This window comes from Grammomys surdaster, unplaced genomic scaffold (assembly GCF_004785775.1).
Source record: "Grammomys surdaster isolate TR1022 unplaced genomic scaffold, NIH_TR_1.0 66, whole genome shotgun sequence".
Lineage (NCBI taxonomy): Eukaryota > Metazoa > Chordata > Mammalia > Rodentia > Muridae > Grammomys > Grammomys surdaster.
The window spans coordinates 150599-175168 of NW_021604568.1; the positions used below are offsets into that span (position 1 = coordinate 150599).

The 24570-nt window shown below is 45.3% G+C and overlaps 1 protein-coding gene across 20 annotated transcripts in view; it reads right to left on the reverse strand.

Annotated features, from left to right (window-relative positions):
• Positions 1-24570, reverse strand: part of Sorbs1 (sorbin and SH3 domain containing 1) — a 221586-nt gene that overhangs the window by 8187 nt on the left and 188829 nt on the right. For 13 of the 20 annotated variants that reach the window (XM_028772843.1, XM_028772852.1, XM_028772838.1 and 10 more), the window contains 5 exons: positions 21660-21827; positions 18116-18162; positions 14763-14877; positions 14512-14637; positions 11639-11833 (listed from right to left, as the gene is read on the reverse strand). In XM_028772843.1, coding sequence (XP_028628676.1) covers positions 11639-11833; positions 14512-14637; positions 14763-14877; positions 18116-18162; positions 21660-21827 — 651 coding nt within the window. Of the gene's footprint in view, positions 1-9645; positions 10399-11638; positions 11834-14511; positions 14638-14762; positions 14878-18115; positions 18163-21659; positions 21828-24570 lie in introns of all 20 variants that reach the window. The other 7 variants (XM_028772886.1, XM_028772869.1, XM_028772860.1 and 4 more) reach the window with 2 other exon arrangements.

Below are 24570 nucleotides of genomic sequence, written 5' to 3' on the forward strand. Positions count from 1 at the left end.
TCCTGAGAGAAACACAGCAATGAATCACCTCTCGTATCACCAGCCTAGGGGAGGCCATGCAATGAGACCATGCAATGTAGACCTTCTTTTTAAGTTGGGCTCCCATGAGGGGGTCAAGCATCTGTTGGAAGAGAGTTTGGAATCACTTTCTCCAGAGAGAATTCAATTCCAAGTTCTAGGAGGTCTCACTGAATGAATACTTGGAAGTCCACCTTTGGAGTCACCCTCCAGGTAACCTGTGATGATTACAACCGCCTCACGGTCTTTTAAGAAGGGCACTTAGAAATCCTCTTTTGTGCAGGCCACACTTGTTTCAGAGAGAGCCAGAGAGACGGTGAGGTCACATAGGCAGTGCAGTGGTCTGGCTTCTGCCACTGTCCTGTTTGACCTCTTTCACACACCACCACCTTCCACATATCCTTATCAGGTGTGCTGACATAATCATCAATGATTACACCACCCCCCTCCCCCCCCAAAAAAAACCAAAAAACAAAACAGGAGTCAGGCAGGATGTGCTGATCACACTGTTCTCCTAAAAACGTGTGCCCTAAGGTGGGCCGTGCACACCTCAGGATCACACGGCCCACTGGTGAGAGGTGAACTGCTTGGTTGTTCTGACAGTTCTGCCACGTCACCCTTCTTGCTCATTTCCACTGCAGATGTCCTCACCTTGTTGCATGCTCAGCAGAACAGTGCACCAGGAATCACTTTCCTATGCATTTTATTATTTTATTTTTAGTTTTATTTATTTCTATTTTATGTGTATGGATATCTTGCCTGCGTGTATGTCTGTTTACTATGTACATGCAATACCTGTGAAAGTCAGAAAAGATCATCCAACTACCTTGGGATTGGGGTTAGTGAGAGTTGTTAGCTGTGATGTGGGCACTGGGACCAGAGGTAAGCAAGCTCCTCTGGAAGAGCAGTCAGTGCTCCTAACTACTGAGCTCTCTCTCCAGCCACCCTCACTGTTATTTTTGAGACACTCCTTCAAGTTCTCTAAAAAGCCTTTCCTAGTCTCTATCACTGAAATCCATCCTCTTGGCCTCTATTCCAGCAGTAGAGGAGTAAAAGACAAAACTGAAGGGTCCTCTCATGCTGCTGCTTTGATGTCTGGGGTTCTTCAAGCCTCTGCCAGCTGGCTGGAGTTAACTTTGTGCCTCACCCACCAACCACCTTGCTCCTGGGCCTAGGTTTCCATGTAACAGAGGAGGAAGTGGACATTTCCAAGTACATGCTATACAGGTATCCAGAAGAAAGAAGCTAACTCTGCACACCTTGTCTGTGGGATACTGATTCAGTGACATGACAGAAGAGACAGCTTTCTAAAGCAAGTGCTATCCAACAGAAATGGCTGTCTGTCTGAGAGATGGTGGTATCACCTCCACTGGCCAGCCAGTCAGGGTACCGAAGGATAGTATGTCACCCAGGACCCTATCAAAGCACAGACTCTGACTTTGTTATCTGGGCTATGCCAGACTCTGGCCACTGCTGACACTTCTTGTTCTCAGCCTGACACTGGAAAGTAAGAGAGTAGAGGAACTCAAGTGAGGTCTTCTGGCCTCAGTATGCCTAAGACTGGTCTGGGCCATACCTCATGACAACGAAAGTTCTCATTAAAAACAAACAGTCCAAGCTCCAGTTAATGGCCTGATGACCTCAGGCCAGAGCAATACAAGAAGAATGTGGAGACCTCTTGGGATGGTGCCCACAGCTTTAAAAAGCCCCTGGCATCCTTGCTGTGGCTGGAACCAATCACCTGAGAAATAATATACAGCTCTAGTGAGGATCTGGGAACCAAAGGTGGTAAGATGGAGCTGCTATTTATAAGAACATCAAGGTCTAATGGCTTCCACCCTACTTTTTACTAACCTTTGACTACGAGAGGCTAGAGGAGGGAATTTTAAGATCTAGTGAGACTGGGGACTTGCACAAACGCTGTGAGTGCAAGAGCTCAGCCCATCCCCTCGGTCAGGCTAAGATGGCTGACATCATGTTTCTAATCCCCAATTTATACCTCTTCTAAAATGGACCCTCTGCCTCTCTTCCTGAATGTTTTACTTTAGGTCGTTGGTTCTCAATTTTCCTAATTCTATGACCCTTTGACACAGTTCCTCATGTGGTGGCCCCCAACCATAAGATGATTTCATTGCTACTTCACAACTGAAATTTTGCTAATGTTGTAAATCATCATGTAAATGTCTGATACTTGAATCAGAATGTAAATGTCTGATATTCATGATATCTGATACTCGACCCCTGTGGGGGTTGAGAGCCACAGGTTGAGAACCACTGCTCTAGATGCTCAAAGCCATTTCCTCCTATAGACGGTGTGCCATTAAAAATAGCATCTGGTATTAAACCCAGGAGTACTAGAGGGCTATCAGTGTCTCAGCAACTCCTCTGGTCTCTGGCCACGGCCAAAGCAGAAGATAATCATCATCTTACTCTAACATCCAGAGAGTACAGACAATCCCAGTCCTGAAGGTAGAGAAGTCGGTTCCCCACTTAGTGCTGGATAAATGAAGGAAGTAGTCAGGTAAATATTATCAGATTCTGTTTCTCCTTGTTTAGATTTGGTAAAATAGCTCATATAGCTGGAATGTAAACGTATTGGGGTGGGAGAGCTCACATGTAGCTGGAAACCACTGACACCCATTACCTGGATCAGCCCTTCAATTGGAAGGCTGTTTATCCTCAAAGGGTTTTCTCCCTCTAGGCACATGGTCTCACTTTTCCTGTCCCGCTTTCTAACACGTGCCAGCTCTGCAGTTCCTCCTCTGAGCCTGCGCTGTCTGAGCCTCAAGGATGAAGTGAAATGTGCTACGACTGAAAAACAGACACTGGTTCTCAAAATCTTGGTTCAAAATAAAAAGATGTAAAATAGATCATTAAATAAAATTGTAATATATTGGGTGAAACAGCATGCATCATTAAAATTAACTCATATAGTCTGCTTCACTATGGCCGCTAGGACATTTTAAACTGCCTGTGTGCTTCCCATTTCCTTTCTACTGGCAGTGCTCTCCCTCAGAGTTTCAGTTTCCCCTTCCTTATGCCTAAGAGTAGATCCATGTCCTCATCAGGACCCGGCTGATGCTAAGAATAAAGGGAGAGTGAGCTCATGCTTCGTACATCTTGGAGTCTGTAGTCACATTCCAGCTTCCCATGTGCCTGGAAAAACAGCAACCAGTCCAACATGCAAGGCATGTCCGTGCACACACTCAAGCAGGCACACGCTGCACCCCCTTCACCTCCCCACCAGTCATAAGCAGGAACTAGTTGCTGATCCAGAAACAGCTTTCTCTGGACTCACTCAAGATGGGGTGTTCTTTTTGTTTCCTCTAAAAAAAACCGCAGTGTGTGTGTGTGTGTGTGTGTGTGTGTGTGTGTGTGTGTGTGTCCTTGCTGCTTCCCTGTTGTCTGTGTTTAGCTTGGAGTCTGTCAGAAATCTGACCTCAGCTTCCCTGGAGCTGTTAATCCCCTTGGGACCCAGAAAGCACCTGGTGCTCTTGCAGTTACTAAGCATCCTGTTCCAGTTCTGGGGTTGTGCCAAAGGCTAAAGTCCAAAATAAGCTGCACACATGCTAGAGAACCCCGGAAGAGCGCGTGGGATAGACACCCTGTCCCTGTGTGGCCTGGATCTCCACACAGCCATCAGGAACTATTCTGTTGATAGGCCACTGCCTCCGAGTCTCTGAGATGGCACTGCTCTAGTTAAGTCGTACCCTGTGCCTCCTCTGATTTAACCTTCCATTATGCAACCTACACTGGCCTCCTAAAGGGACAATGAACAACCTGGGTTCCCAGACAGGCTCTGATACTGACTGTCTTCTGAATGAAGATTTCAAATTCCAAAATAAATATCATAATGTTCGGCCCTAGCTCTTATGAATGAATAATTAGAAATGGGTAGCACCAACACAGCTCAAAGGAGGCAGCTGTTCTACTTGTCAGATTACAGCCTCCAGACACAGATGAAGACTTCAGTTCTGTGAACTCTGGAGGCAAGGTATTGCCCAAGGATAGTGAAACAAGATTGACTGTTTATGGACCATAGGCAACTCAGAGTAGGCAGGCCTGGACAATTCACTCCTGGGTTTCTGCTCCAGGACTTCCAGAGAACCAGCACAGGGGCTTCTGGTTCCACTGAGTTCTCCTATCATATTCAATGAGAAAAAGATGGCGATTTCAATACAAAGCTAGTTACTGTAAGTCCTTGAGCTCCCCAGTGCGTGTACTTAATCTCCTTGGAGAGCACCCGTGGGACAACGCATGGACTTGTTGTAATTGAAATCTGTTTCTAATGCTCAGGAACACTCAGTGTTCTCACATCAGACTTTGTCCACCTTGTCTTTCTCTGTCATATTAAGAAAGATGGCAGTTGTGCGGCTCAGGTGTGAAGAACCGAGGCCCTTTCCAGCGAACCTCATGCTTTTTAATTCATAACAAAAGAAAATAAAAAGAGACATCAGTGTGTTGAGTATAAATCCCATGTTCTCTAATTTCTTTTTTTAATTTAAGATTACACTACTGGAGGGCCTGCATGTGCCATGGTGCGCAGGTGAAAGGGGGTAACTGTCCTCCTATCATGTGGGTGCTGAACTCAACCCTTCAGGCTTGGTGGCATGTTACCTCTGAGGCAGCTTGCTGGCCCCCAAATTCTTAATTTATACAACCCAAGCAAAATGAGTCTCCTACTCCCTACATTTCCCTCCCAGGCCCTAGCCCCCATGTTCTTCTCGTGGTGGAAAGGCATCTTTGTCTTCTGACCCTTTCCTGCTTCCCCAGCAGCACACAACAGGCCCTGCCTGAGCTGAGTCTCCATTATGTGGTCTGTGCTAAGTGTGCTATCTCCAGTCTATCTGGCCATCTGTTTCCTGGACTCTTAAGTTCTGTGCATTTGTCCCTATATTCGGTCCTTTAGGTGCCTTGTCAGAAGGAAACTTCACAACCAGCAAGCTAGTCATGCAGGGGTGCTGAGAGAAAGTCACCTCTCAGTACTCTGCTGCTGGCACCTGGATCTCTACAGAAGCTGCCCATTTCTTCTGGTACCACAGCAGGAACTTCTGGTCTTGGTTTTCCACCACTGAGTAGTGAGAGAACACTTGCAGGTAATTTTGTCAGAACAGTCAGTGTCTCTCCTCCTCCCATAAACTATTAACACTCACTGGGTGTGCTTAGAGACTTCCCTTGTGAGTCAAAGCAAAACATTTCCCATCTCAGAACATCTTAATATTTCTCTCTGGTGTGTTTGTGTGGTGTGTGGTGTGTGTGTGAGTGATCTTAATACCTCCCATTTCCTTTTTGTTCCTACAAGTTACAGCTCACTCTCCCCTTCCTTTCCTGATTTCCATTCTCCAGCCAGGCCCCTGCCTTTGTTTGCATCTTTCTGGGGACTGACTTTAGTTCCTACATGCTTACCAAAGCACATATTTCTGTCTTTAGCCAAGCTGTACCTCTCCTCTCCCTGATCCTTCTGCCTCTCCTTCCTGACTTATGGGACTACAGGGATGCCTGATTTAATTTAGAAATTCAATGAGGCTTCTCACAAATGTCAAGCACTCTTATCCACAAATCCAGATACCAGTCAGCAAATTGCTTCTCTCTTGGGGAGGTGCAGTGAATGCTTGGTGGCGCTAATGGCGGAGCTTTCTCACCCAATCTCCACCTTTACTTTCTAGATTAGCTTGCTCTACATGCTAAGCCAAAATTATGCCAAACAGAATCCAAGAACTTGCCAGTTATTCCTGATCTCCTGGGTGGTTTCTGTGTACCTATGTGTGCTTTTGTCCAGTCAACAAAGTCATCACTCAAAAAACAAGCAAAAAGGTGTTTGTTTTTCAACGGTGAAGCTATGTGGGTCTATAAAGCCCATACTTAACACTTTGTGATCTTTCTCACCGACTGAAATTCACACGGGTTCCTCACCTCATCACAGAACACCACAGCGGAAAGGAAGTCCAGGTCCCACGTCAGCATCTTTTGTTTATGAACAAGGAAGTTGTAGGGAAGGAGATGTGACTCATTCACAGATACTCAGCAGACTGACGGCAAAGCCAGGACCAGAACCTGGAGACCAATGCTCCGCCTGGTTCCCTAGAGACCCTGACAATGATTTATCCCTTCTGGTCTTTAGAGAAAACAAACCTAAAAACATAAATACCTGGCCTATCGTGAAGGCATTCTGAGAGTAGAAATGACTGAGACATCAAAGCATCTTCCATAGGAGTTCACCTATCCAGAAAGTTGGGATGTGGGCAGATGACCCAGAGGATGGAAGGAAAGCAGCAGAGCAGGAACTGACTGTCAATGGCTAGGGAACAGCAAGGAAGATGATATCCATGCTCTTCAGAGGTATGGTGAATGATGGAGGCACAAACAGGCTTTGGCCAAGCTGTGGTCCCAGCCTCACTGGCAAGATCCCACCGATCTATCAACCCATAGGTTCACCCAAAGCTTGCTGAATCTAGGACCACACCCTTTCTCCATAGACACATTGTATTCCCTACCTCTGGGCCTTTGAATATCAATTACAATCTGCTGTATCTATGGGAAAACTCCCTAATCTTTAAACACACACACACACACACACTGCTACTTTGCAATCATCTTTCTCTTCCTCTGCATATTATGTCTCCCCATCTTGAACTTCCAGGAGAGGACGTTGTCTCTTTTTGGATTATAATTACTTGTGAACAGGGCTGACTCCTCAATCAATATCATAAACTCTTCTAGGTCTGCTCAGATTTTTTATTTAATCTTTTCTTTCATTTAACAAGTATTTACTGAGCACATTCCATAGATTAGGTGTCACAAGTTGAGCCTTAATGCCCTACAGGGACACAGGCCTGCAAAGAGGCAAATGCGTGAGAGCATGCTCACAGAGGCCAGGCTCAGAGTCTTCATCCAGTTGTGCAGGGGTTGGGGAGATAGCCAGAGAAGGCTTCCTAGGAAACTTAGCACCTATGGGAAGCCATGGAGGACAAGCAGGAGCACATGCACACATAAAAGGGCTGGGAAACTTTAGAATAAGAGCTGCCTTGTTTTCTAAAGAAACATCTCATTAGGGTGTCTTTCAAGCCCAGAGGAAAGACTTTCCTGAGAAGCAGAGGAAGCCTGCAGTGATGTCCAAGCCTTTCTGCTCCCAGGCACTTAGCACACACTGGACACAAGATATTTAGAAAAAGGAGTAAACCATCACAATCTTTTTAGACTGCATTCTCACTTAATATTCCATTTACTGATCAGATTCTCAACCAAGTCCCTCGTCCCAACAGAAGGTCAAACGGAACTTGGGGCCCACTAAGGAGAAGAGTGGCTGGCAAGTTTCTTGACACTGGAATGCATTTAACCAGACAAGTGACACAGCCTGAGGTCATGTCCTGACAGGGCCACTAGAGAACAGTTGATGAAGTAAGTCCTTCCCTTCTTTAGCTGGCCTGTCGGCCAAACAGATCTCAAGAAGAAGGAGTCTTTTATAAAGGATCCATCCCCAGAGCTGTCTTGGCTGAAGTGAGCTGCTGAGAAGGATGTGTGTATGCAGCTACCCTTCCAGATACCTCCAATTCTCAAAAGCAGCTAACCAGACCATGGCCTCTACATATCCACAGGGAAATGGCTTGTGCCAGGAGGAGGAGGAAGGGAGGGAACAGGAAGTGATACACCTGGTGTCCAGAGACTCACCAGGAAAGGAGATCCAACCCTCAACAAGCCTGGCCTTTCAATCAACACAATCTCTGGTACTGCCAGCTCCTCCTACCTTTGGTTAGGAAGCAGGAAGTGTGTACCCTGAACCTCACTGGTGCTTCCGTACTGTGCTGTGCGCACTTCCTGTACACACTGGATCCTGGAACTGGACTGAAGCGATGACTCACACCTGGCAATCAGGAGGGCTCCAGGCACCTTAGGTTGATCTGTGAACTGCTCCTTTGTCAGACATTTCAGCCTTTTCAACCGCCAACTCCACTATCTCTTCCAGTGAACTATGTTTTTCCTCCTAATCAGCTGGATACTTTTCTTTAGAGTACACTTGTCCCAGAGCCAAGCACTAGGAGACGGGCAACCATATACAGCAGTCAGAGCAGGAAAGCCTGTCTAACGGAGACTGACCATATGCCAAGTACCCTACTGATAGCCACTGTTTTTCTGATCATCACAGTGACCCTTCCAGGGAGGGGTGCACTGTTTGTTTTCACCCCTACTTTACATATAAGTAACTAGGGCCTCTGTGTGTGTGTGTGTGTGTGTGTGTGTGTGTGTGTGTGTGTGTGTGTTGAAGAAGCATGTTCAATGCTTGCTAACTTTATGTAGTCTAAGCCCAATTTCACATAAACTACCACACACTTGAATACCCTCAGTGATCTCCACACCAGACACACGGGCCTGTGGAGGTCCAGCCTGCCTCTGTGCTCCTGTTACTGGCCAGGTGACACAACTCTGTCAGCCACTATCACTGGATATGGGCTCCTCAAGCAAGGGATTTAACAACCTCTGGACCCTGTCCATAGACCAGTAACAGAGGCACCTTGAACAAATCCTCAAAAAACAGACAGAGTTACAAGGGGGAAATAAGAGAAACAGTCTGAGAGAGGAGCAGTCCACTGTGGGTACTTTATATAACAGATGACATACAACTCAGAGACGGCTTCAGGAAAAGACTTGACTCTATTGAGGTTCCCTTATGTCCCTGGCCCTAGAAGCAGTTTTAGATCACCCAAGATGGCAGGTCTATCTTCCTTCACAAAGTGCTTATGTGTGCTTAACACCTGCATACATTATTTCAAGGAATTTTCTGGACCATGCTTTGAGGGAAGTTATCTTCTTTTCAGGAAACTGAGTCTCTGAGAGGGTGAACAATTCCCATCACAAAAGTTAGATGGAGTTGGTACTCAAATTTGGTTACTACAGAAAAATTGCCTGAAGTCTTTGACTTCCTGGATACTAAATAACACAAGCAAAACTGAATAATGATCTGTCTAGTTATCTAATTAATGTCCCTTCAAAATACCCTAAGTCCACCTTGATTGACATGCTGAAATCTCTGTAGTTCACGTAGAGAGAAGAACCATAACTCAAAACCTAGGACACCTAGTTAGTGGCCTCAACCACATAAGAAGCTCCTGTATCTTGTCACCTCTGAAGACCCAAAATATTTTAGCTCATTGTGAACGTGGCCCTTTGGCCCCACACAAACACGAGACAAGACAAACACCTGACAAAACTGAGCACCATGAGTTATGGAAACAGTGCGTCTCACAAGGAAAGCACACCACATCACACGAAAGCCTGGTGTTCTCAGCTGTGTTAGTCAGAGCAGACCAAGGACACTCTCTAGGACGTGGATGGGACACAAGGAAGGCTTTCCTCCTTGAGGGCTTCTGTACCAAGGTAGCAGGTGTCAATGGAGAAATACTGTCAAATCATCTCAAGAGGCTAGAATACATTTCTTTGAACTATCCCCAGCCAACACCCTAGTCCACAACCCCTCCATTCCCTCTTGGTCATCCCTTTGCTTCCAAGGCAAGCAAACGGATCTCACAGGCACCCACTTGGCCTCAGTTAATAGACCAAGGGTAAGACATCTGGTCTGGCTCACCATGACAAGCAAGAGGCCAAGGCCCACCAGTCATGCTTCAGGCCTACCTGGCTCACACCACTCTGAGCAGCCTTCCTGTCAGCCTCGACACCTCTGTGAAGCTCTGGCGGCCCAGCCTCCCATGCTGGGAAAGGGCTACCCAGAGGCTTCCAAGACTGGCTGTCCTCAGGAGTGTGGAACTCTGAGAGTCTCTGCTCAGAACTCAGGCACCTGACCACGTCTGAAGGCTTCAAGCAGCTCTTCTTAGAGATCTTGGGTCCACCAGGGTATCTCTCACCTGCCTCGCTCTCTGCTTTCCTGTCATATGGTCCATCTTCTCGCCAGGGCTGTCTCTTGCTCTGGCTGCTAAAGGCGTCACTAAGCTCTGAGATGACCCTATCAGAGTTCCCAAGTGGTGGCTGGGAGAAGCCATCTTGGCGAATGTGAATGCCACCATCTCCATTGACGTGAAGAGGAGCCTGGGCACTGGGTGTCAGTGAGTAGGCTTTGTGGGGTGGAGGCAGGGCCATCGGGGAGACCACTGAGCGCAGAGTGGCGTGATCTGACCAACTTGAATAGGGGAGGCTGAGTGGCAAAGAGGGACGGGCCCTCGCTGACAAGGCCAAGTGGTCCATGTCATAGATAGAAGCCTCAGGCAGAGGAGGCAAGGGTGGTGTCATGGCCAGAGAACGCCTGCCTGGGACCCCGACAGTCAGAGAGATCCACTCGGAGGTGATGGCGTGCATCTCAGGGGACAGGGCTCGGCGGGGGTGGGGTAGAGATGAAGGGGCTGGCATGATGAGCTTGCTGTGACTAGTACACTTAAAAAAAAAAGAAAAAGAGAGAGGAGAAAACAAAAGAAAGAAGCAGAGATAAAAGTGTCAGCATAAAGGAAAGGAGGAAAACCACCACAGGGGCATAAGGAAGAATGAAACAGAGAGGATGAACAGGACACCCTGGTGTCCAGAACAGAAATCATCTGGTGAGGCTGGGTGGATTCAGGAGTGTGTGCAGGCAGGTGGAGAGAGGAGAAGCGTGGAGATGAGAAAGGCTCCCATCAGACAGTTGTGGGTAGCGCTGGGCTCACATTTCAAAGGGAAAGCCAGGAAGTGCCCCACCCCAGCCAACTAAACCATTCTTGCAACCACAACCCTGACCCAAAACTGTAGGGTTGGTTAGGTGGACAGTCTCTGTCCAGGCCTTTCCTTCAGCTCTGCTGAGTCTTCCATACAGAAGCATGGAGTGCGTGCTCACTTTGTTTTGCTATCACTCTTGGTTGATGCCCAGTTCAGTCCCACAGCCTCTCAAGTGAGATGGCTGTTCACAAAAGCCCATTTAATGCTCTATGCCAAGTGCTCGCTGCTGTGTTGGTGGCCACCATGGGGAGGGGAAAAATGATAGAGGACGGGAGAAAGGAGGTACCACATCAGCACCACCAAGTTCCAGTGTTTCAGCCATCATCCCCATTTCATTTCACAGGATGCCACCCTACCTGATTTTGCTTATTGGCTTTGGGAAAGCAGGCACCATTTGGAATAACATCTTAAACAATTATGCTCATAATTAAACTTGAGAAAAGCAACCATGTGACTGTGCCTATAAACTACTCCCTTTTGACCCAGTAGAGACTGACACACGCTAAATTTCTTTTCCAGCGTTGAGTCCAGTGAAGGCTTGCAGAAGCACTTTGAATCTAGTATACATGTCTAAGGATGAGAACATGAAATTATCTTCCAACCACTGTCCTCTGGAAAGCAATCTTGATGGACAGTATTGCACAGAGAAGCATGCTGGGCCACAGGGGCGTACACTGGCAGCTTCACAGGGATGCACCGACTGACAATTTGCTTGTTTTTCTTCCCTTTCACTTTATCCCTACAGCAATTATCTTAAACTCTTACCTTTCCCTCCAATGTTTTAGAGTACTAGGAAAATACCATGGACAGGTATGAAAACAACCCCCAACCCACCCTGCTCTAGGTAGCTCTTAGTCAGAGCATCAGAGAGACATCGACACAGCTGAGGATAAAAACTTCAAGCTGAGTTTGAAAGCTTAGATACCTGTGGGCTCACAGTGGCACTGCGACTTGGAGAAGAAGAATAAGGCAGGTCGATGTAATCCACAGGGGTTTTCACCAACGGCCTCTTAAGCACATCTACATAGGTGATAGGGAAAATGCCTTGGCGGGATGTCCCAGGAATCCTCCCTTCGTACCAGTTCTCATCCACCTGTCGGAGCAGTGTGATCCTCTCCCCCTGTAAGACACGGCCAAGCAAGAGGTCTTAAAGCACCACACTGTGGCCTATTGGAGGTCCCTACCTGTATCCTGCACTGTCCTGTATCCTTCACCACATTCTATGCTCAGGAAATTCATGTCTATTGGCCTTGGATGGAGTACTAGGTTGGGGATGCTAACACAGTAGAGCTTCCTTAACCAAGGAGTTAAGCATTTCAGTATAAGACCTCAGATTCATGCCCTGGAGACGGATAGCAACTGTAGTGTCTAAGACTCCTTTAAAACAAAGTGCTCACATAATCCAGCCTTCATCTGCAAGGCAAAGGCCCTGGAGGGTTGTTCTTTTAGTCTTATATTATTTTAAACTAATTATATTTGTATGAAAAACTTTCTTCTGCATGTAATTAAGTGTACCATGAGCTTGCCTGGTGCCTGTGGAGGTCAGAAGAGGGTATCTGGAGCTAGAGATACGGATGGTTGTGAACCACCATGTGGGTGCTGAGAATAGAACCCGTGTCCTTTGCAAGAACCTCAAGTGCTCTTAACCCTTGAGCCACCTCTACAGCCTTTGACTCTTTTGAGACAGGGCCCACACTCACTTATGTAGCTCAGGCTGGCCTTCATCTCATAACAGTCTTCTTAACACAACCTTCTGTGTGCTAGGATTACAGGTGTGAGCCATCGCACCCAACTCGGAAGGTTATCTTTCTCATATAAAATTATATATATATATATATGTATATGTATATGTATATGTATATGTATATGTATATGTATATGTGTATATGTGTATATGTGTATATGTGTATATGTGTATATGTATATGTATATCTGTGTATATATTATTTATTATGTAATAATAAATTATATAATATATAATTTTGTATGTATGGTTGAGAGTGCTAGCGGCATAACATGTAGGTTGAAGTCAGAGACAACTTGCTGGAGTCAGGTTTCCAATCTTGGCAGCTAGCATCTTTACCCATCTCACCCAACCCTCAGAAGGTTCTCTATATTCTTTTCAATACTTTATTTTTATGTCACAGAAAAGTCACAATAAAGATTAAACCCAAAGCCCAAAGCAATCGCCCCCTACCATGCTATCTCTGGGGATTACCACTGTTAATACATAGGTGCTTTCCAGGTAAGACTTGCCCTGTTTTCCTCTATGGAAATTGAGTATGTTCTGTATTTTGATTTTTATGCATGGGTTGCTCCCAAATTGACTTTGTTATTCCTAACGTGTTTATGGTGGGTACGAGGGGACACATGTGTAATAGTACCTGTGTAGTGGTCACAGGACGCATCTGCACTTGCATGACTTCTGGAGATTTAACTCATGTCTTAAAGTTTGTATGGTGAATACTTTATCAGGTGGGTCACTGCACTCTCACCTATATACTTCTTCATACTTAATGATATAGAGTGAAGCACTTTTATCAAGGAAAACACATGCACGCACGCATGCACGCATGCACGCACATGCGTGCACACACACACATACACGCACGCACGATCTTGCTTCATAGCCGGAATACCCATGAAATCATTACATCCCCCTGCCTCTGCCTCCCAGCATGTGGATTACAGGTATATTGGAACAAGGTCTCTCATAATTCTCCATTTATGCAGATGTTATAAAAACTTAACTGACCACTCTTGGTCATCTCTTTCCACATATGTTACAATTTAATCATGAATTCACTGACAAGGCACAATTAGGAACCATCTGGTTTCTTCTTTGTATAAGGTTGCTTATCTATTTCCAAGGTACTAGTTAATTTCTCTTGATCCTCAATAAAACTAGTGATTGTTATAATTTCAGTAAGCTGGGGAATTACGACACTCAGAGAATGTCTAAGAAGCTGGCCCTTCCCCTCCGCCTCATCCCACCACCCACAGGGTCACTGCGGTCACATGGAGTGTACTGAGCTCTGCCACAAGAACTGCTCCCAGCTGTGGACTGAATGCTGGCCTGGCCCAAGCCACACTGCTTCATTCAGGTTTCTCAGAATGCCCAAAGAGGCCTTCTCTCTCCATGTTTTTTCATGAGGCAGTGGAGGCTCAGATCAAGTATTCACCTCCACACAAACTGTGATTCTGGTAACCTGACTTTTGGTTTCAAAGCCTTTAAAATTCCTCCTGGTACCAATGGTTTTGTTTCCCCACTTGGTTTATGGAGACATTATAAATCAATGTCATCAGCACAATGCTTATCATTAAATGTTGGTTGAATACAGTTAATATATGATGTCTAAGATGCCACAAATACTGGCTTTAATTGGTAAATTCAATGTGGCTAAACCGAGTTGTGTAAATAATTAAAAAGAAATCTTGGGAGATGGATAAATAGCTCAGCAGTTAAGAGCACTATCTGCTCTCCCAGAGGACCTGGGGTTTTGTTTTTCAGAACCCATGTGGTGGCTCTCAACCATATGTTACTCCAGTTCTGGAGAATCTAACAGCTTCTTCTGGCCTTCACAGAAGGTGCTACACATGCAGGCAAAACACTCACACACAAAAAATAAAAATAAATAAAGTCTCATCTCAGAAAAGCCTCTGGTTCCCCCTTATTTCAATTTTTGACCCATCTACTATGTTCTTGAGGTTACAGATTGACAGCCATAGCAACATCGCATCTCTGAGACAACGGCATCAATCAAAGTCCCCAAAGTCAGGATGAGGTGTGTGGCTTACCTTTCGGAAAGACATTTCTACTTGTGTATCACCATTGAAGTTAAACTTCGCAATGGCTTCTCCATATTCCAAAACCTGCATGGGCGCCAACTTTCTGGGCTGAGCCTTCTCAGCTGGAGGAAGAAGCTGAGAAAGGAAAGAAAGCAAAGGGGCAAGGGGAGGAAGAGAAGAGAACACAGGACATGGTAAGAAAATGGCGTTTTAGGCATGCTGAGCTTCTCTTGAGAAGGATGGAGCTTCGGCTGTGGTACCTCAATATAGGTGCGTGGGAAGATTCCCACCCGGCCATGGTGTTCACCTTCATACCAGTTCTGATCAATCTGTTTGTAGATGTAAACAATGTCTCCCTTCTGCAGAGGCAGCTCCCTGTTGACGGAAGGTCATTATCTTTTAGTAGATGTTTAAAAACTGCACGGCGGAGATACTTCAGTGCAAGACTTTACACGCAGTCAAAGGGGACAAAGTTTCAGAAGATAGGAGGCTCCATTCTTGGAAGCAAGAACCCTAACTGTCAGGAAATTATATCATATTGGGTAGTTTTCTAGTCTTTCATGGGATGGGTGTCAACACACACACTTACTAGCACTAGAGTGCTCAGAGGCCATAATAATTTGTTGTGATTTTCTTAATGCATTTGAGGGGGGGGGATTCTGTATTAGAGACGCACCAGGGTAGAGCGCGGCAGCCTTAATTTATGGTTATTAAATGGTAACATGTCTCCCTTTGGATGCTTTCACTGCTCCTTGTGTGCTACAGCTAGACATGCCTGAACCACTTCAGGTTATGACATCCTGGTACCCCTACCTATCCCCCTCCTTCACCATCTGTCTCCATCAGCCTGTACTAGGAAGCTTTGAAGTTAGGCAGACTGAGTTCAAGCCAAATGCAAAGATTTACTAGTTCTGGGACTTGGTCAGGAAGCTTGAGCTCTTGGTGACAATGTTCCTTTATCTGACCAATCCAAGGCTGGCGAATGCAGCTGCAAGCTGCAGGAGAAACACCCAGTATAGCGCATGCTCTGGAGTCATGCCTTCCTTCTCAGTACGGAAAAGAAGAGTTAGAAAGAAAAAGGGATGCCCTTTCAAATGTTCTTTGTGCCTTTCCTCCCCACCTCCCAACTCTTTCTTCCACAGCCATCTCTTTGCCTCAGCTCTGACAGCACTCACATCTAACCAGGACTCTGTTTTCAGGAGAAAAAATAATAAATTATAAACAAAATGAAAACAGAACAAAATAAATAAAATAAAATAATAACCTGAACTTTTCTTGAATTAAAAAATTAAATATATATATATTTTTAATTTCTGCTCCAACCCAACATCATTTGGAAGGGGTGTGGCAGCTTTGCAGTATACCAGGAAGCCCCACATGAGGAATGCTGGCTAAGTAACAGGGCACAGCTGGAACCTTTATAAAATGTTGGCTCTGAGCTGGATAAAAAAGCATCCTGAAGAGGTCTGTGTGGATCCTATGTTGGGAGCTGGAGTGTAAAATTAAGTGCATAAAGAGGGCACAGGATGTTCATCTTTGTGGAATGGAAAAACCTCTGGCTATTCCTTTCTAAACCCCTCTCCTTCACATGTTCTGAATCCCCCTATGGGTGTCATACAGTGTGCTGGCATATGGGACCTGAAACCGTCCCACTGTTAAGCAGAAAGTCACTACATGGACATTCTGAGGCTGATGTCCTTCCTCAGGTACCTTGGTACCAGAAGCTTGGCTTTTAGGCACTCTGGTTCCTGACCTCTTTCTATATAAAGTCCCTGTTTACTTAATTAGGCAGCGGCTTGGTCTGACCCGCCCCTTCAGTAGAGAAAACCAGGGAACCAGTCTCCAGTGCAGTCAGTGCTTCAGGCCACTCTCTCAGCTCCCACAAGATCCACATACCTACGTGGCATGTTAGGGGACTGGGAATTAACAGTACAAGGTACTTTCAGATTTGTACAACCTTTTATTGTTGCAACGCAACATGGTCATCTGCCAACGTCAGGCTCCAGAGCCATACATCAAGCCCCTGACCCTATCACACAACAGTCTCTAATGACTTAAGCTCATGAATAGGACACATTCATAACGATCTATCCTTACCAACCATGGGACACAGATTTATTAAGCAGGCGGCACGCCATGATGGGAACATAAGGCAGGCCCTGCTCTCTGGCATTAGCAGTATTGATAAATGATGGCAGTCCTATGGACCTCTCACTTTCTTACCTCTTCTATCTGATTAGTTACTCGAAGGAGTTAAAAAACCCTTTAAAATGAATTCTAAAAAGATGTATCACCCAAAGTCTCAATTTAGGGGAAAATATTCTCTTTGATTAAAGTACAAGTTAATTCATATGTCTTTGTTATTCTCTCTCTGGATCAAGTATAAGGATGGTAGATATCATACTTATGGACTTCTGCTACACTGTGCAGTTTTAGTCTCATCTTACCAGTGAGGAAAACTGAGGGTGAGAGACATTGATACACTGGCCATAGTTACAGAGATATGAGTCTCAGAGTCACAACTTTCTAAATCTAAAGTCCACACACCCATCTCTTGTAGCGTGCTAAGGGAATGGCGAAATACAGTCAAATCCAACCACACTGGATTTATGTCTGTGTTCTACAAATTTGGTCTGGCCATTCCTTTTGTGTTGGAAGAAATGGGAAACATGGGGGAGGAGTTAGAGGCATTATTTCCCATCACTCATGAATGGAAGCACTCCTCTTATTCCTAGATGTGGTGTCTCCTGTCAGCAGGACAATGGGATGTGGCTGCCCGTGTTATCTTTGGCTTCCAAAAGAAAACTCATGGTCTGTTTTAATCCATAATTAGCTATAAAGCTATCAAGTCCTTCTGGAACCTGTGTGTGGAAATATTTCCCAAACTGTATTCCACAGAAAATAGAAAGGTTTCCTGGTCACCTAAATTTGGGCTAAATAAGCAGCTCAGTTTTTGTCTCTGAGTTCCATAGCCGTGAACATGCCAACTCCCAGGGAGAGCGGGGCCTAAATATACCAAATATACCACGAGCTGGATCTCTGACTCATTTCTAGAACACTCATTCTTTGGTTTTGTTTTTTAAGAACATCTTGCAGGAGGAACACTCTGAGGAACACACTTAGAGAAATGTCAGTATCTCGCGGGCGTCCTTCCGCCTTTGGGAATGCTATAAAAAATAGGTCAAGTTATATTCCTAGAGTCTGGTTCTGATTCCTTCTACTAAAGGTTAGGTCAAATTATGTAGCACCCTAATCAAGTAAACCGAGAACCTGTTCAGGGTGAAAGTGGGTGGGACAGTGCCTAAGAGTCAGCTTCAGAAGCCGAGGTGCTGGGTTCGAATCCTGACTCTATCACCTCTCAGGTGATCTAAGTTCTTTCATACTGTTTTTCTAAGTTTTGGACGTGGAAATAGTAGTATCTGCTCCACACAGTCCAGATTCATCAGAGTTGAATGAGCTAATACATGTGACGTATCAGTGCTGGCATGAATCATCTACTGTTTATTATCTGTTTTTCTATCTTTGTGAGCAACAGTTGTCTATCCCAACTCTTCCCCCTAAGCAAACAGTATATCCAAAGAGACAGCTAAGAAGGCAAATGTGAAGCACTTACTTCAGTGTCTGAGCTTTAAAGTCAAATTTGGCTCGGGCAGGTCTCATCTAAACACAAGAAATAACGCAGAGTTAAAACTCATGATTGACAAACAATGAAAGGGACACATTTTCCACAAGAATCTAGAAAGCGAAGCAGAGAGATCCACTCTAACCAGTTCATCTTGGTTTAAAAATCCGGGCAAGACTGCAGCACCTGACCCCATCAGCATGATAGATGGTGTTTAGTCAGCTGTGCCATGCATGAAAATTCCCCCGCAAGAAGGCCATTTGTAGGTTAAGAGATGGTTTGAAAAGCCCCTCAGGCAAGCTGATCATGGCTACTGTCTTCAGACAAGTCTTACCTATCATCTTACTCCTTGTGGGGCATCTCCTGTTTACCTGGTATAAGTTAGAAACTGAAAGCACAACAGAGTCTGGTTCACCTATCATATCATCTTGCATCCTCTATGTCCCTACAGTCTGTGACATTATTGAAAAAGCTAGGGTAAACCCTGAGTATATCTCTACCTACTGAAACTCCATCCTGGCTGTCGAAGCTCCTTTCCCCTACACACCCCAGGCTGGGAAGCCAGGCCTAGCCGTCTCCACATTCTCATTAAGTCTGTCAGTCCAAAGCCCCGTTGCTCTGGGGCTGACCTCTGCTTCCCACAGACACAAAGCTTCCTTTGACTTCACCTTCTCCTCAGTCTAATCTACTGTCACCCAGGAGCACAAATAACATTCCACAAATTCTTCCACACTTCACGGTTTTGCTTTGATGTTGGCTTCAGCTCTCAATTGTCTAGTAAATCAAATCTCTCTCCCTAACCTGGGTGGAGGCTTGTGGTCATACCCCAGGCACACCTACACGTCTGTCTCTGGCACCTCTCCTGTCCCAACTAAGTACATTTATGTGCCAATCTCAGCCTGGAATTTGTTCAGCTCCAACTCTGGCAAGAACTTCACCTTTATCAACTTACATTGAATCTCTTTCTTCTTTAAAAGTAGTTATTTTAACCAGTTTGGTTTTTAGAGGGACACATGAAATTTTTCTAATCACATGCACAAGCTATTTCTATCCGAATACCTCTGACCTCTTCAGCTGCTATGGCCTCTGCCTAGGGAAACAGCATGAAGGAAATGAATGGTAGGTCCTCTATGAGAGCAGAAGACAGGAGCAGAGCAGGAGGGGAAAATGGAGGCAAGGTGAGAAAAGGCTCCCAAAAACACCATCGCATTATTCTAGCTGTTTAGTCAGATGCCCTCCATTTCCACGCTTCTCAGCTTGGGCTTCACGGGGGGGGGGGTCTTCTAGGGTTCATACTGCACCACAGAAATGTTTGTGTTTTGTTCTGTTTTAAGTTTCTGTTTTCACTGCATCCCAGGATGGTCTTGAGCTTTGGATCCTCCTCCCAAGCTTCCAGATCATAGGCGTGTGCTTAGACTGGCTCTTCCTACAAACTTTGTATCCTGCATTTCCCTGCTGCCGTTCCCATCTATCTATATACGTACAGGTTAGGGGGGCAACTCAATAACCACCTTACAATTGAGTTAATATCACGCCATCCTAACACCTATGTTTATGGCATACTTTCTAACGGTTGTAGGCAAACAGGGGCAGAACAGATGTGAGAGTAAGGATCAATAACAACATTCACAATAGAAAACCCAAAGGCCAACACTGTAAGAAAAAAACCTCATAGAAATCACAACAGAAAAAAGTGTGGGGAGAGATATAGATTACATGTCACCCAGGTATATGGCTGTGAGAACATTATAAAATTTATGCCATAGCAGCAAACGTTCCTTCTTTGAATAGCTTTGACTTTCTGATCCTCCTAACTCTAGATCCCAGGCACTGTACACCTCACCTGGCTGACATATAACTGTGTATGAAGGTGGTTTTATACTAACAGCTACCCCAAAAAACACAAACTGAATTGTCTCTGCTCTACACAGGGAGAGTACTACACAGAATGAGTGGCTGCTGACTCCTAATGAGAACGAAATGGATCCACACACCACAGTGTACCCATACTTGCTGGACTCACTGTCCCAGTTCTGTCAGTCAGCTAAAGGACAGTGGTTCTTTACGTGGGCCTGAAAACATCAAAGCATCAAACTCATGAACCTGCAAATTCTTAGACCTCACCCCAGGTCTAACATCGCTGGTGGGATGCAGGAGTCTGCATTTTGATATGTCTTTAGAGGTTCTGACATAACTTGGGAAACACCATTCCAGAGGAAAGGCAGGTCTGGTAAGAGAGAGTGCCTCCCTTGCCACAGCTACTCCTGCTGAGCAGCACGGACAGGCCCATGTATCCCTAAAGCAGTTCTTCAGGCTGCCACCTTCTTCCTCACACAGGTAGACCTTTGAATGGGGTTAATGAGCACCAGAGTCTTTGGAGCAGGACTGTTATGTGAAGGAGCCCTCTGTACACCAAGAAGCTGCCTGTCACTCACAGTGGGCTAACACTTGCTACCTTTGGTTTCTATCTGGTCACAGTTCCATTTTTTTCTCTATATTTCAGAATCTGCCCTCCCCCAACCCTAGTTTCCTTCTTTAGGTCAAATTCTTTTTTTTTTTCCTTTAATACTTCTTCCCAGGAACCTTTCATTCCTTTAAAAAATAAAAATAAAAAAGGTAATGATGCCTCCATCACTTGAAAGACAGAAAGTTGGTTATACTACCAGGTCATAAAACTAGTTCCTGGGGTCACTTCCTCCAGCTCAAAAAGTCCAGCTCATGATGCCACAGACACAGACACATCCCTGAGAAGACATTGGCTCAGCGGGGCTTCGTAAGGTCATGTGGTAGGCTATAAACTCTCACTGAGAGCTGGCCCTGGATCTACCATACTGACATATTTGTGGGAGGCAAGACCTGGATAAACCCACTACACTCTTGCCCTTCATTCCTGTTGGAATATCAAACTTTTGTAGTCTAAGCTTAGAAATGTCAAAGTTGAGGGAGCAGATGAGGTTTCTCTCAGAATGCTCTTATACTCTCCATGAGTTTACCCAAGCTGCAGAGGTCAGAGTTTGAAACTTCAGTGAAATGCTCCAGCACCACTGAGCAATCAGTACTGTTCTCTGAGTTTTCAACAGCAGTACCACTAAGTTAATGCTATAAAATGTAACTTTAATAACGAAAGCTTCATTAACCATCTCTTTACAGAAGACTCTTGGGGTTGTCCATACCAGAGCTTCTGAGACACATGGCCAAAGGGACCCGGTTTCTAAGCAGACCACAATGCAACATGGTATCACAGTCAAATGCAGGATGGAAAGGACTGGACTCATGAGGCAGCCAATGCTCTAAGCATGCAGTATGAGTGTGCGCCAGCAGACCCCAGTTCCACAGCCAGGCATGCTTAACATATAGAGCACAGGACACAGTGGGGCTCATGTCTATTACCAGCCACAAAAGAGATAAAGCAAGGCTAAGAAAGCCAGGATGACAGGCGCTGTTTGGAGAACTAAATTGGCCTACAGAGGGCAATGCCAAAGGAAGGCAAATATTGCTTCGGGTCAAGCAGCAGTTGGCGGCGACCAAAACAGACCTCTAACCCAGATTTCCTTTTTGCAGTATCATCTATATTGAGGAGGTCCCCAAAGCGCTCATTAGTGATAAACTGATGATGAGTCGGGATGACACCTGTGTGGCGGCGAGCTGCAATATCGGCTTCTTCTTGCTCGCGCTTAAGTCGTCTCTGGTCCGCTAAAAGTTTCTGCCATGAAATTGCATAAAACGGGCAGTGAATCATCTGGTCCAGCTTAATGGAAAATGGCCATATAAGCAACTAAGGAAGAAGGCATCGGTGAACAAGGAGGAGGCATTAAAGGTCACTGTCAAAGGGAATTACAGACACAGCTTCTATGTTCCCATGGTAACCATCCACTATGCACTTTGTAGGAAGGACAGAGCACTGTCCAGAAGAAAATGGGGACACAGGAATATGGGACATGTGATTCTACATGACCTGTCTGTCTGACTACCCTGGGACTCAGTTCAAAGCCCGAGTCTTCTGACAACAAAGGCCAGCTGACCCAAGGGTACAGCCTAGACATCGTAATCGTGTTTGGTTGGTAGCTGGCATCCCTACCTGGCTTTAGGATTCATAACGTGTTTCCAAGACAGGATGGGACATGCGGTTTTCCCCTGACTACACCAGGCCTCTCAGACTATGGGTCTTGACTCTCTAGAAATGAGGTCATGTTTTTGCTTCTTTTTTGGTAACACTGCCATGTTCTCCACATAGCTGAGCTGCCCCTTTCAGGGAATGTGGCGCCTCTCCCCCAGGACAGCCAACTCTTCCCCTGGGCCTAAGTTTCAAGAGGCCTCAGGATAGACAGCAAAGGTTCTTCATGTGCCTGACAGCAGGTCTTGTTTCTGTCCCACTGACTTGTTTCTACTTAGGGAAATGAAGCTGAGTTTCAGGGAATGATGCAGAATACAGTAGAGAAAATAACAGCATCTGGGGTTAGAAGAAACACATACCCCATTAAGAAAATTAAAGGGTTGGTAGAGAGAGTTGGGGGAGAAGTATGGGACAAGTTAGAAAAAAGGAAGTGGGGGACTTGGTCCAAACACATTGTATACTTGTATGAAATTCTCAAACAATAAGTAAGAAATATGTTTTAAAAAGAAAGTAACCATCAATTTCTATTCAAGACTTTTTCTATTAGTCTGTATTGCTTTTCACCAAATACCATTCATTCATGGCCTCTTCCAATGGCCCAATAGAAAAGAATTTTAATGCACTTCCTTATTTCACTGCAATTTTCATTCTTGGGATTAATACTCCTTGTGGGGAAGCATTTATTCTTAACATTCTCAGTTAGACGTAAGTCTTCTTCCAGCAGACAATTAAATGACTCAAGTGACATTCCGCTCTAAAGGATAACGGCCCAGCTTTCCTCTAGGGTCTACAAAACAACAATTCAACAAATGGCTATGGGTCTTCCAGCACTCAGAAAACTGTAATAAAGAGTAAGCAAGATGAAAGTGCTTTGCAAAGCACAGTGCCATAGAAAAAGTGCTGTTCTGGGAAGGTGGAGCCTTAGTTTCTAGCCAAACACTTTTGGGTGGTGTCCGTGTTCGAGCTATACCCTTGTTGAATAAAACAGGGGGTTGGTTTGGTGACCACAAAAGGCCCTTCAAGGACAGATGGGGTCTCCTTTTCTGAAAGGCCGTTATCATCAGCGTCAACAGTAATGGACTGACATAAAAGGGTGCAGACCAACACTCCCTCCTGTACTGTTTCTACAACAGTGGGGATGGGCTCATGATTGAGTCCCTGTTCAAAAGCACTGCTGCTCTGGCTGACAGTTCATTATCCATGGAACAGATATCAAATGGAAAGGGCTTAAACCTGGCACTTAAACCTGAGTCAGTGAGTCCACCAGGTCTGTGCTTAGCCACATGAGCTGGTATCCATGACGAAAGAGAAACCATTTATTTCAGGCTCTCAACATCACCAAGGATGCAAGATTCTCTCGTTAAGTATAGAGCTTTCAATGGATTCACTGCTAAACCACATTAGTAAAACATTCTCTTAGTAAGACTCACCCACCAAAGCCTCCCTACTGAATACTAGCATTTCATTACTAAAACGGAATTTTCTCTTTCCTCTCATGGCATGTGAACTTGGTCTCTCTGACAGAATGCATATAGAAAAGTCTGGAAGGAAATCCTGAGAGACACTCATCACTTTGAGAGTTTTGGATTTGATAATTTAAACAATTCTGGACCTCAAATACCTCTCCTGGCTTCTGGTAGGCAGACACCATGCCTGGAGGGCAAGGAGAGGCATGTTTGTTTTCTACCCTCCAACTGCAATGATTATAATTATAGAGTCCTCAAAGTCAGCCTTGCCTTAAATCCTTAAGGAAACTCCACCTAAACTCTGGAACCAATGAAGCCAGAGCAACACAGAAGAGGACGTGTGATATTTGAACATCCTCTTCCATGGCTAGCAGTTCAAATTATCCTTGCATCTCTTAACAAATGACAGGAAAGCGGGACACTGAACTTATCTAATCTATAGGACCCCCTTTCCTGGGCATGTGCATCTAGAACTTGTGCACTGTAATGCTCTATCACAGCAGAAGGGACAATTCCGCCCACTTAGCCAATATACAGGACAGCCTTTTCCTATTCCAGAACAGGCTCTATTCCAGGCCCTTACAATCAACCCACAGAGAGACATTTCAGTAGCTCCAAGAAAACGCCCGGCTCTGAAGTCCTTGTGTGGAGTCTGCCAGCACTAACGTGGGCATCTCCAGGCTCTAAAGTCCTTATGTGGAGTGTGCCAGCACTAATGTGGGCATCTCCAGGCTCTGTCCTTGTGTGGAGTGTGCCAGCACTAATGTGGGCATCTCCAGGATCTGAAGTCCTTGTGTGGAGTCTGCCAGCACTAATGTGGGCATCTCCAGGCTCTGAAGTCCTTGTGTGGAGTCTGCCAGCACTAA